The following is a 14,201-nucleotide window of genomic DNA, read 5'->3' on the forward strand; positions in this document are numbered from 1 at the left end:
TCAACAGTAGGATGTAAAATGAAGTAATCCAGTCCTTTGGTTGAGCCCACTATGAATCCACTAAATATTGGGTAGATTGGGTCAGTCGCCAATTGAAAGTGCCCACTATACATCGCTTGCCTGGTCAAAAATAGGTTGGAAGGTTGATAGGTCAACCCACCAAATATTTATAAAGTAAAAGAAAAAAAACATTTTTAAAAATAATTTAAATAGATAAAGTTAGTTAAATATCTCAAATATATTAGAAAGTTAGTTTAAATTTCATCTGAATATTAATTTGTTGTTAGTATAAAGGAATTAAATTTATAAAATAAACTAATAATAAAAACACATAATTTTGATGTTTTAAAAATATTAAAATTATATGATTAGAAATTTAAATTTTATTTATTTTATTTCTAAAAAAAGTGAGTTGCATACTAGTTGTCCACATAAATCACTAGGTATTCCACTAAGCAATCAACAACCTTGATTACAAACCATACACCAAAGAGGTGATCTTGAACTCTTCAAGAACACACATCTCCTTTGGCAAAACAACACACTACAGATCACATAACACCTACTAGATTTGCACACAACACGTTTACACAATTATAGTATTCAAGAGAGAATAAGGATTGATCAGACTTGATACAAATTGAATTCAAAAGTTACAAAGCAATCCTATTCCACTCTTAGAAAAATCCAAAGCCTTAAGCAATATTGGAAAAATTTGATTTAAAAGCAATCTTGTGAATCAATAACAACTAGAAGCGTAAAACAGAAAAGTCAACCAAAGTCAAACAGTTTCAAAAACCTGTTGTTTTACACTTCTCTTTGAAAACACATTTTTTTCAAAAGGATTAAAAACAAATAGTTTTGAATCAAATCTACGAGTGGAATACAAATTAAAACTACCCAAAACCTACACACACAAGCATCAAGAAAGCCTTCAACCAATCTTCATGGATTTGGAGACCTTGGTTTGACAGCAAAGTCAAACAATTTCAAAAACCTCTAAATGTAAAACAATCGGTTGATTTTTCACTTCTCTTTGAAAACACATTTTTTTCAAAAGGATTAAAAACAAATAGCTTTGAATCAAATTTATGAGTGGATTACAAATTCAAACTACCCAAAACCTACACACAAGCAACAACAAATTCTTCAACCAATCTTCATGGATTTGGGTACCTCAAAGCCTATCTTCAACAAATAGAAGTCATCGCAGTACTAGTTAAATCACTTTAATATTTGAAGTTATTAGGAACCAAGACCACATATATTGCTACCAAAAGAAAATTATGGAACCACAAAAATATATACACACAACACTGCTTATTATTTTTTTTATAAATATCAATTAATAGGAAATTATTTATAGGTTTACTAGCATAAATATATATTTTTAAAAAATAAATAAATAAATTTCATAACTTTTCTTGATAAAAATAATTAAAATATTTTATTTTATGATTTTTAGATAGGCCTTATAATAAATTCATGTTTAACAAATTAAATATTAAATGAGAGGACAAATATAAATATAAATAATGTTATTTTAAACTTTGAAAAAAAAATGAAATAAAACTCTTCCTATAGTAAAAAATATTTTTTTTAATTAAAATATAAATTATTTAAAATAATAATAGAAATAATCAAGTGAATGAAACTAGAACCAATTGATATTATTTATAAGTGAATGAAATATGGACTTTCAGAAGTGTTTCACTAGATCCCACAACAGAGGTGAATACAAAAATATTATGCCCAAGAGATATGAATAATAGGTTGGTGTGGATAGTAGATACCCGCCTCATATAAAAATATTCGTCTCATTATTTCCCGTTACCGCTCAAGTACCCGTAAAAAAATCTGTGAATTTTTTTAGAAAAATATAGTTTCACAACTTCAAAAATTATATACAAATCTGATAAAATTTAAAAATAAATATATAAAATAAAGGATAAATTTATAATTAAATAATATAAAAAAGTATTAAAATAATAATATTAAGAATTCTAATTTCAAGAATTATATACCGATGTGATGTGATAAGTTTAAATTAAATATATAAAATAAAAAACAAATTTATAATTAAATAATATTAATAAATATTAAAATAATAATATTAAGAATTGTAATTTTTAAGAATTATATATTGATATGATAGATTTATAAATAAATATATAAAATAAAGGATAAATTTATAATTAAATAATATAAAAAAGTATTAAAATAATAATATTGAAAATTATAACGTAGTTGTATGAAAAATTAGGATTGTCCATTTTTTTTTTTATACTCACAAATATTTTTATTCTTACTTTTTAATTTTAAATAAAATGATTTAAAATATGTTTAATATAAAGTCATACAATTTTCTTAAAGTGTAATTAAAATAAAATTGTATAATGAAATATTAATGCAAATGAATTTAATCTTTCTAAATTTTTGTTGAATACATTGTACTAAGTTTTAAAAAATCAATTTTTTCTAAAAATAGTTTTAATTTCATACGTATAAATACAAAAGAATATACATATATAAAATTAAATTAATTCTTCAATGATTATATTTCTTTCTCCATTTTTTTTATAATTTGATTTCTTTTAAAATATCTAACTAGAATTAATAATAATCGAATGATTAACAGATAGCAGATATTCACATACTCATGAAGAAGTAAGTAATCAAAATACGCATTCTCATAATATGCAATGCATGCATTAAACATATCTATTTAATATTTATAATTATTAGTAAATACATTTTCTTTAATTACTAATATTTATTATGAAAGGAAATACAATTATTGAAATATTTTATTATGATATAAATTGGTTGCAAGCCTAAAGATGTTGAGTAAAAATTAAAGGGAAGGTTGTTTTTGAATTGAATTTAAAATTTGAATAGTATAGTATGACGTATTTGTGGTTGTTTAGAAATTAGGTAGAGAGGGAGGGAGATGGAAGAATAAAAATGGTGAAAAGAAATTGATATAATAAGGCGAGGTAATAAGTCGCGTTGAATAAAAAAATATTAAAAAAAGTTATCCACAAGAGCACTTAGTTGTCAGATGAGTCATCGCGAAAGTTGCAATGTCTCAAACCTAATCCAGTGAGACGCGGACACCCCACAGCTGTAACCCTATTCTCCGCACGTGTCACGCCAGAAGCCCTAAACCCAATCCAACTCACACCTCCTCTCTCTCTTCTTTCCCTTCGTTTCAGTTTCAATTTCAATTTGTGTTTTCACATTCCAACTAGCGTCCGCTGGTACAACCCACGTGCCCACACCTCACCCTTCTCCTTTTCTCTTTCGAGTTTCCAACGCAACAACAGCCACAGGAGTTGTTGAAAATAACAAACAAACATTTACTGTTGTTACCCTCCTACCTTCTCAGACGCACGCCACAACAACCACCTTCTCAGACACAACACTAACAAACGTTTCTTTGCAACACTCTTCAGTTTCAGTTTTCCCATGATACAATTATAGCTACATCAAACCAAAAGCCTAGTGTCGAATTATTGACTTCAAATTTTAAATCCACTTTGTCCCATCCCACCTGGACTTCCACCTCATCCTTCTTCTCAACGCCATGAAAATAGGTCAGGTTCTTTCTCTTCTCTCTACCGCCTTCTCAAATTCATATCTTCTCTCAATTGCTGAATAACAATTGCTCCAAGATCCGTCTTCAAATTTTGTGCCTTGCTTAACTAGTATTCCTCTGTTTATGTGTCCCACAGTCTTTGCCTTTTTACCGACTTTGATTTTTCCATTACACAATGCTCTCTTACTTTATTTTCATTTTTCTTATTGTTGTTTCGGGTTGGTTTACCGTGTGACCTTTCAGAGAATTCTAATTTTCTGTTACGTGTTTTCTTGCTTGTTTCTTGATTCTCGTACTTTGTTTTATTTTGTTTCTACTCTTTAGTTAGTTTATTATTTAGTTCTTAAAATATTCCGAGGAATCTGAATTTTTTGTTTGCTATTATTGCTTGCTAAGGAAAGTAATTTTTGGTGTGTGTCTCTCTCTGTCTGTGGCATTCTCTGAAACAGAAACACAGTTGCTTGGTGCTAATGCTTATGCTTGCCGAGATTTTCAACCAAATCACTGATTTCACAAATATTTAATTTGATATATGGGGTTAAGTTTTGGTTTGGTTTGCGGATCTAGAAAAGAGAGGGAATTATCATGTAGTGTAAAAATATTGCATCATCTCATGGATAAGAGGCTGGGCGGAAAGGGAATTTTTTCCTTTGTTTGGTTAGGTTTAGTGAAGATAAAATAGGGCTTCAAAATAAATGAATTGTATAGCTATGAAGGATATTTCATATTTTTTGTATTGAACTGTACTGCTTCCATTTTATTTCTTCTTTGAGAATAATTGATTGGTCCAGAAAAAACTAAGCGCATTGTCAAAGTAGATAGATGATAAATATAGTATGATAAAAATCCTGTTTTTAATATGTGGCGTCTAACAAAGTACACAAGAATTAGAATTGCATATATTAGATTTGAATAAACCTCTTTAAATTACCTAAAACACAATTGTCACTTGGTAAACCTGACATAATAGCGTGCAATAGCATAGAAATGGAGAGGCATTGGACTGATCTGAAATTCAAATAGCGGCAATTGCAGCTGCAATAGTGGCCAAAACAGTGGCTTTTTGTGTGCTATAGAGGCGCTTCCATGATATAGCCTTCAAATTCCCATTTTAACCCCTGGAATACTGTTGTCCGGGTAAATATTCCACAAATTACCTCTTTTTTGCCCTGTGTTCCCACAAATTTTATAAGTGTTTTTTTTCATGTTCTGTGTTATTTTTTCTTCATTTATACTTATCAGTTTACACACTCACAACCACTGACAGTGGGACTTAATACTTATCATGATATTTTTTTAAAATTTTGGGAATTTTGTTGTTTTTTTGAGTATTTATATGTGTGGCATAATACCATTTATAGTTTGTATTATAACGTTAAGAATAAAGGTCATCACTCATCCTGCTATAGAATTTTCAAATTTGGCCGCATCAGTGTCTGAGATTGATAACTATGATTCTAAATTCACATAACTGAAATTGCACTTATGAATATACAAGCACGCATCAATTTATGCATAACAGAATAATGTTATTCTTGTGTCTCGACTGCTTTATGCTCTACTCAAGGTTTGTTTATTCCTCGTACTAAGTTTCTGATAGTTAATGGTTACAAGAGCATTAGTTTTTTCCATTTAGAAATGGCTGCTTGGGACTACAGGAGAGAATTGGTGAATAGGTAGAGAGAAATAAAAAAAATCCAAACTTCATCAATTGAAGAGTGAGAGTCTAGTTACCCTAATGATGATGTCAATTCCATTTGTAAAAGAAATGTTTAATTAAATATTCTTTGGTGAATGAAGTACTCAAAATAATATTTTAAACTCAATTGCACTATAATTTTGCAGTAGATTTGATAGTTTCTGCTATTTAGTGTCAGTGATTTTGCCATCTAATTTATATTTTTTGTATTCAGTGTGTGTTTTCTGACAGGAATCTATTCAACTAGATCTTCTGACCTCCATAGATATCAGCACTTGATCATAGGTCTTTTTTGTTTCTGTGGCTGAGAGGAAGTGATTCTAAACTAATCTATATGGGGGCTGGGGAAGAGAGCACAACAAAATCTTCCAAGTCATCTTCATCAGTTCAGGTCTTTCCCCTACTATCTTCCTGCTCTTTTTTCTTTTGCCTCTCCTTCCTCTTGTGTCTCCTTATCTTCTCTGTTTACACTAGCAGGAGACACCAACAGTGCCTGCATATCCTGATTGGTCAAGCTCCATGCAGGTAGGAATATATGTTAAATTGGTTCATCCGGCTTCACTTCTGTTGAAGCACTTCTGCAGATAAATTATGTTGATATCTAAAGCATTTGCTTTTTACTTAGGCCTATTATGCTCCTGGAGCTGCTCCACCTCCCTTTTTTGCCTCAACTGTTGCATCCCCAACTCCCCATCCCTATTTATGGGGAAGCCAGGTAAATGCAGTAAATCATTTGGGATATATGCAATTATACTTTAGGGAAGAGATCTTCATTTACAATTTTCTTATTTTTCCAGCATCCTTTGATGCCACCATATGGGACTCCTGTCCCATATCCAGCTTTATATCCTCCTGGGAGTATCTATGCTCATCATCCAAGCATGGCAGTGGTAAACCACTTTTTCACACTCTAATCCCTGGAATGCCTTTATGCCTGAGCAGAAAAGGATGAATTTTCATCTGTTTGTAGGCAACTATGTTCATTACTTTACTATAGTCCAGCATTTTAATTCATAATCGATCTTTTTTTTTTAATCATAATGCTAGACTCCGAGTGTTGTCCAGCAAAGTACGGAGATTGAAGGGAAGGGAACTGATGGAAAGGATCGAGACTCGTCCAAAAAATTGAAAGGAACTTCTGCAAATGCAGGTTCCAAAGCAGGAGAGAGTGGAAAGGCAGGCTCAGGTTCAGGCAATGATGGCATGTCTCAAAGGTTTGGCAAACAACTGAATGAACTAATTAATTTGGATATTTTCTACTTCTTTCTCTTCTATATACATTTTAATACGAATTTCTATTAAAAAAATATGAAACAGTGGTGAAAGTGGTTCAGAGGGTTCATCGAATGCTAGTGATGAGAATAATAACCAACAGGTACATAACTGATTAGATTACCATTAATACGCATGCTCTCACTTGTTTTTGTAAATAATAACCTCGCTGGAACAATCCCTGTTTTTCTTTTGCAATCGCTTGTCTTTGTTATTTTGATGTTCACTGCAAAAGTCTGAATTGAATTGGTTTAATTAAAAGCTTGTTGATATTTTTCTAAAGTGTTTTTGGCTTTTGTCTGATGTCTTCTCCACAGGAATCAGCTACAAACAAGAAGGGAAGCTTTGACCTGATGCTTGTTGATGGTATTCATCACCTCCATTCATGATTATCTTTTTTTTTTTTCCTTCTCAATTGCTGAGACAACTTATCATTTTCCATTAACTTTTCAGGAGCCAATGCCCAGAACAATTCTGGGGGTGCCATTTCTCAATCTTCTATGCCTGGAAAGCCTGTTGTCTCAATGCCAGCAACTAATCTTAATATTGGAATGGACTTATGGAATGCATCATCCGGTGGTGGCGAAGCTGCAAAAATGAGACATAATCAATCTGGTGCCCCAGGAGTTGTTGCCCTTGGTGAACAATGGATACAAGTATGAGTCCTACAGCTGTTTTTCTTAGAAATTATTCTAATCATGTATTGTTTTAATGGTAAACATATTTATATTCTTTTACATATAATAATATATTTGAAAAGCAATGATTTTGTTGATTCTAATCATGTTCCCAGGTATGGTCACTCAATATTGTGAAGATTTTGAAGGAAGGAAAAAATGCTCAAAGTTAATAGATTGTCTTGCCTAGATTATCATTTGTTTGAACACCCGTGTTAATTGGTTTTAGGCTTAACAACACTTTGGGTCCTTCTACTATTGTCAAAATTTGATTTTGATCTTCTTTGGTGCGAATTTGGCCACCTACTAAAATAGTGCAATTCTGGTTCATCTAATTATTCAGTATCCAATATTTATGCTGAAGTTAGACTCTCCTGGGCTACCATGTCAGCACTTTCATGTTGATGTGACACTCATGCATTGTCATGTCAACATTTGTACAATTAAATTAGTATAGAGATCAAATGTGCAAAAAAATTTGGAGGACCAAAATAGAACCCCAACACTACTGAGATCAAAAGTGTAAATAAGTCTTGGTTTTATTAGTCTAACTATTGTAAGAGTATATTCTCAAAAAGAAAAGAAAAACTAACGTTAGAGTATAATAGTAAAATTGTTATAATGGTATGCTTGATTTTGGTAGGATGAACGTGAGCTGAAAAGACAGAAGAGAAAACAGTCAAACAGAGAGTCAGCTAGGAGGTCAAGGTTACGCAAGCAGGTAACTTTCTTCTAATATCTATTTCATGCACCCTTGTTAGTGGGGAGATTGGAACTATCTCCAATTGCGTCATATTTGGAGGCTTCTAGCTATATTATTTGACTATGCTACCATTTTACAATTAAACAAAGAGAAGAATGATGTGTTTTGCATTTCTTGTACTAACTAGGCTGAGTGCGAAGACTTACAAAAGAGGGTGGAGACACTGGGAAGTGAGAATCGAACACTCAGAGAAGAGCTTCAGAGACTTTCCGAAGAATGCGAGAAGCTTACATCTGAAAATAGTTCAATCAAGGTATAGATTTTTCTTACTACTCTGCCTTCACAAGTTCTTTACTTTTTGCAATTTATAGGTTTGACATGTCTCAACTCACCACCTCAAGTTTATCTTTTGAACATAATTGCTTTAAACAGGAAGAATTGGAACGGATGTGTGGGCCAGAAGCAGTTGCTAACCTTGGATGACACAAAACATTTGAGTTCCTCAGTGTAGTGTTTGATGGTAACGGCAAAATTTTATAGTTTCTTAATTAAGACGAATCTGCAGCTGGAATTTTCTTATGAATGGCCCGGTCTCTTAATTGAGAATAGGATATAATGTTTTTTTCCTTGTTATACTAATTTATATCATTAACCCTCAATTGTAATTGCCCTTATGATTTTACTTGTCATTTGCTTGTAATATTTACCAACCAGTACCGTAGAATAGACAACGTAGGCTACTTGAGCTCTTCTGTTCAGAACATAGTTTTGCAAGTGATGTTGAGAATCGTGCTTCAACTTTTGAAATCTTCATTACTTGACTTTGGAGTCATTTTTTGTTCGTTACTATAAACGTGCTTGTGTTCAGTTGATTTGATGAAGAATGGTGTAACCTTAAGGTACGCTATTATTACCTGTCAAAACGACATCCCTTCTCCTGTTTGGACTACAATTGGAAATTTTCGAAGTTATCGTTCTTGAGGGATTTTGATTTTCATACATCTCCTTAAGATGCATATTTTTTTACATTAGTATAGATTTTTGAAGTAAACTCGTAAAAAAACTTGCGATTGTCTTTGGGATTGTTTCAAGCAATACACATATATGTTTAATTTACAAACATAATCATTTTTACCTTCTCATGTTGTTTCATATAGGAACATTGTCTTAACATCCATATGCTCCAATAGAATTCTTATGGATTTGTGTTTTACTATTGGAGAGAATACTTAATTATAATCAATATCTTCTCTTTGAATAAAACACAGAGCTACCGGTCTTGCTTTAAATAATCCTTGATTAATTTCTGAAGTTTCATCCTTTTATTTGAAAATTATTTATAACTGGCCAATCTGGAACTAACAGGTCTAAGTATTAGACTTTTAAGTATTATTTTGATGAAGTAATTTCATATATTTTTTGTGGAATTTAGTCGTTAAGTCTTCTCATTATAGAAGATGATACACTTATGGGTTAATCTCCCAAAATCTCACTAACTGCAAGTTCATACCTTGTTAAATGCATTATCACTCTCCTTATTCTACGATTAGTAATACTATAACTATCATCAACTTGTTGTCCTTCAATTTCACCATTTAACTTTTCTTCTACCAAATAACACACTGGAGAAAGTCAAATGATTTGTTAGTCTCCACCTTGATATTTTCCTTTTCAGCCTCGTGCCTACTCTTGACATATTTTAAAACTTTTGGCTTATAAATCATTTCAACTTCATTGAAGGCAACTTTTTTTTTATGATACACTTCTTGAATCCTAACTCAATTCACCACAATATGCAAATCTTCACGCTTTTAGGCTATCATAGAAATGCATTTAACAACCTTTACTAGCTTTTTTCCTTATGTGAAAATAGACAACACAACCAAAAATTCTCAAATTCTTTTGCTTAGGAGAACGACTTGACCAGATTTACTTGAGAGTCTTTCATAACAATTAAAGACATTTGATGATCAAGTAGACAACAATGGTAGTAGTCTCATCCCAAAACATCTTTGAAATTCTAGTACTCAATGATGTATATCTATTTTTTTCAGGATAGTAATATTGGACGTTTCTACCAAGTCATTCTTTTGAGGATTTATTTTCATATATTTTTGTCTTCTAACACTGCAAAGTGCTTAATTAAGTATCGATATCAAACTTTACAGCACAAGAAAATATAGTGGAAATATAGGGAGAGAAATTGAATTATACTTTAAGAATTTTTTTCTGCTAAAGTTATTCAACTTATCAATTTTAAAAAAGAATTTTGTAAAACATTATTTATCTATTTTAAAAAAGACTTATTGAATCTAATATAGATAAAAAAATGATTTTAAAACGTATTACATAAAAGAGATAAAAGTTTAATAAAATCAAAACTACATATTTTCAAAACATTAAATATGAGATAAAATTTTAATAAAATCAAAACAGTATTTTTTTTATATTGGTTTATCCGTAATCTACAAGTCTTTACTACTACACCAAGATTTCACTAATCATAGAATAGTTATAAGTAATTTATTCACCTAGCATTTATAGTTTCTTACATAAGTATTTTTCTATTTGTTTCAACATGCAAAACACAAGGTATGCATGTAAAGCCTTCTCAGACTTCAACCCTTTTACTCATAAAAAAAGAGAGAGTAAGACTTCATATACTACTTTGTCTTAAAATGGATATACAAGTTTTGGAACAAGTCATTTCTACTCAGATGTTCACATTTAGATGAGACAGCAGAGAGCATTTACTACATTAAATTATGCTAAGAGTTTGCCAATATGGTCAGTGTCTGAGAAACTCATGATCCAATGATCATACGATGAACTTATCCAATTAAAATTTATTAAATCGTGTGAGAGTGAACAAAAAATATTGAAACCAAAGATATGAAATGTCAAACATCTAATTTTTGTAATGATAACAAAAGATATTAAAACTTCAGAATGATCTGAAAGTGTTTTACATTTTTAATAAAATGTTTAATAACTTGTTTCTATAATTGATTTTTAAAATTGAGTTGATAAAACATAAATTCAATGCAGTCTTGTATAAGACTTTTGTCTATGTTAACAATTATTTAATCTATTTATTACGTTTTTTTTATCACTTGTTGATAATTGTGAAGTTTCAAGATACTTTTGGTTTGAAGTATGAAAATCTTTATGTTGTATAACTTGCAAATTAAATATAAACGGTTAACTAAAATGGATACAACTTTTTTTTTTTTATAAGACGTATTATAAAGACATTCTAAAGATGGTTGTAAAATTGTTGTTAATTTGATGTTGTTGAAAAAAAAAATTATGACGATTCAAACTATCGTCATACATATGATCTATGATGGTAGTTTTATTAAAAATTGTTATTATATATAAACGTTGTTGTAGTGTTCATAACACGGTTCTATTTTTTTTCTCAAAATAACATGGTTCTATTTTTTTCTCAAAAGGGAATCTAAGAGTTTTTTTTTGTTCTTATATAATTTATATGAGTGGGAATATTAATCTATCTTTCTTTTGGTGGTCTTTTTTTTTTGCTTACTCTTCTTTCTCTTTTATCGATCAGAAGCATCTAACAACTCCATGTTAGTAGAACGAGTTAGGCTATTAAGTTAAGCTGCTAAGCTAATGTGGAACTCGGTATAAGCGATTTGTCGCTCCCACCTATATAGATAATAAAATTCAAAATGAGTCTTCTCCAATTTAGTATTGGGTAGACCCCATACAATAACTATCATAGTTATATCCTATATTTTATTTTAGTTCTTTCACCATACTTAAAAATTTTTTTTTGAATAATGGATGCAAGGGGATACAAGAATCCAGATTCAATACATAATTTTAGTATTAAAAAGAATCTTCTTTTTCAGTTTTTCAATTTGTCCCATATTTGTAAATCTTATATGAGGTGTTGAGAAATGGTTGAAGTAGTTGAATAGGAGGATCACTATGACTATGACTATAGCTCTTGGTAAATTTACCTAAGATACCTAAGATAAAAATGATTTATTTGATATTATGGATGACTGGTTGCGATGACATTTTTTAATAAAATTGTTGTCATAGGTGATGTATATAAGAACAAATTATCAATTATAGTGCCTATTTGATGACGGTTCTACTCAAAATCATCGTCATAGATGCCATACGACCATGATCAAGACTATAACCATTGTTGTATCCATTTTTTTAAGTTTTATTTATCTTCTATTACTTACCTTAGTTAAACAACCTGTATATATCAAATGTGTTATAAAGCCAACACGAATCAACATCATATCATATGATAGCATAAAATAACAATGTATAACTTAGCGAAAAATAATATAATGAAATGAAGTATATAAAAACAACTGTAAGTAAATATTGCAAATGTCAAGAATTTGAAAACACAAAACCCTTTTTTGAATGGGAGAAACCTCTGGTGGAGCAGTTCTTTCAGTTACTACAAGGGGCGAAGTTGGAATCAGAGAAGGCAGATTGCTGGATTTGGAAGGCAGGGGGATTTCATACTTTTACGGTTAACTCAGCCTATTTTCAAGTTAGGAAGGATAGAGTTGGGGCGGTTTCTCCAGTTTACAGTAAGTTGTGGAGGTGCAAAGCTTTGCCTTCCGCTTTGGTCACTGCTTGGAGGGTGATGGAGAATAAGATTGCTACTAAGATAAATTTGGAAAGGCGAGGGGTGGTGGTTGAGAATCTGGTGTGTGGTTTGTGTGGGAAGGTGGAAGAGTCGTCATGTCATCTGTTTTCCGTCTGCGAGTTTACCTAGCGGGTGTGGTGTCTTTGTTTTGAGTGGCTTGGAGTGTCGTTTGTTATTCACAAGGACCCTTTGGTAAACTTCCAACAATTCAGGTTGTGTTCGGCTTCTGATGTGGTTAATTACGTTTGGGGGGCGATTTGGGTTGGTGTTGTGAGTGGAATTTAGAGACATAGGAACTCGGTGACCTTCGACAGGGGCGTGGTAGATGCGCTCGAGGTATTTGCACTAGTTCAGGTAAATGTTTGGTCTTGGATTTTTGCAAAGTCCTGTTGTAATTCCTTTACGTATCCCAACTAGGTTTTGAACCCAGTGGATTGTATGAGGCTGGTTGTTTAATGCTTTCTTGAGTTGCTTTGGTTGTTCCTTATTTAGTTGGAAGGTGTTCATTGGTTGGAGGTTGGTAAGGCGATAACTATTTATGTATAAGGGTTGGACCACCCCTGAAGTGGTTCCCATTTATTTATTTTTTATTGCTGATCAAAAATAAAATAAAAATGAGTTATATCAAAATGGAAATGATCGTGACTGAGTAGAGTTCTTGTGATTTCTTAACGTATTTTCAGAAAATATCATTTTATCCCTTTTAAAAATGACTTTCATATTACTTTTTCTGAAATATTTCTGGAACATATTTTTGAAACACATTTTATTAATTCTGGATTTACCATTCTAGAAATTAAAAAAATGTGTACCAGAAAGGATATTTGAGAACGATTTTTTGCCTTCTAAATTTTCTATTTTGGAAACACACTTTGCTTATGGAACCCCTATTCCAGAAACACATTTTGCTTATGAAACCTCTATTCCATAATCACCCAAAATTATCGATAATTTTAGTATTTCAAAAATTGTACGGGTGAAAAAGAAAAATGCAAAAGTAAAGAAAGAAATACCCGATTTTTTTTTAGTCATCCACATGGAATTTATTTAAATAATAATACACTGACAACCACATTTTTTATATAACCATATTACAACTCTCAACTTTCAATGTTGTTATTTTAATATTATTTAATTATAAATTTAATCTTTATTATATATATATATATATTTAAAATTTATATAATATTATAGCATTATTTTCCAGTGTAAAATGGAAAGATGACCTACCCATCACTAACGTGTAGTTTAGGAAGTCACCTGTCATTGTTTTCTTAACATAATCAATTCCTATAAGTCTTTTCCTTTGTTTCACCCAATATAAGCTAATATCTTATTCAAGTAAATCACATTAATAACACTTGAAATTCATCATACAATCGTATCACAAACTACACACTTGAAATCAGTATCTTAACTTTTTAACTCTATTATTATTTCTATTAATATAAAACTTATTTAAGTTTTAAATTCTTCACAAATTTAGATACGTTTAATTAACTTTTTATCAAAAAAAAAATCTACTAACTACCCAATTTTTTTTTAATTAAATTTCTACTATTTAGTTTAACTGATAATTAGGTAACATTGTTATTATTTTGTCACAT

The 14,201-nt window shown here is 30.8% G+C and overlaps 1 protein-coding gene across 2 annotated transcripts; it reads left to right on the forward strand.

The window, feature by feature from the left end:
* Positions 1 to 3,096: 3,096 nt before the first annotated feature.
* On the forward strand, positions 3,097 to 8,762 carry LOC137808375 (G-box-binding factor 1). 2 transcript variants are annotated; one of them, XM_068609451.1, is made up of 12 exons: positions 3,097 to 3,596; positions 5,512 to 5,688; positions 5,775 to 5,822; positions 5,923 to 6,012; positions 6,095 to 6,187; positions 6,345 to 6,511; positions 6,615 to 6,672; positions 6,887 to 6,935; positions 7,023 to 7,225; positions 7,890 to 7,967; positions 8,137 to 8,262; positions 8,382 to 8,762. In XM_068609451.1, exons 2-12 carry the CDS (start codon positions 5,632 to 5,634, stop codon positions 8,430 to 8,432), a joined length of 1,020 nt encoding a protein of 339 aa, XP_068465552.1. In that variant the 5' UTR covers positions 3,097 to 3,596; positions 5,512 to 5,631; the 3' UTR covers positions 8,433 to 8,762. The 2 variants fall into 2 exon arrangements, with proteins under 2 accessions (XP_068465552.1, XP_068465553.1); XM_068609452.1 differs by lacking the exon at positions 3,097 to 3,596 and adding an exon at positions 3,609 to 4,735.
* Positions 8,763 to 14,201: the final 5,439 nt, after the last annotated feature.

The sequence above is a fragment of the Phaseolus vulgaris genome, chromosome 3 (genome assembly GCF_000499845.2).
Source record: "Phaseolus vulgaris cultivar G19833 chromosome 3, P. vulgaris v2.0, whole genome shotgun sequence".
NCBI lineage: Eukaryota > Viridiplantae > Streptophyta > Magnoliopsida > Fabales > Fabaceae > Phaseolus > Phaseolus vulgaris.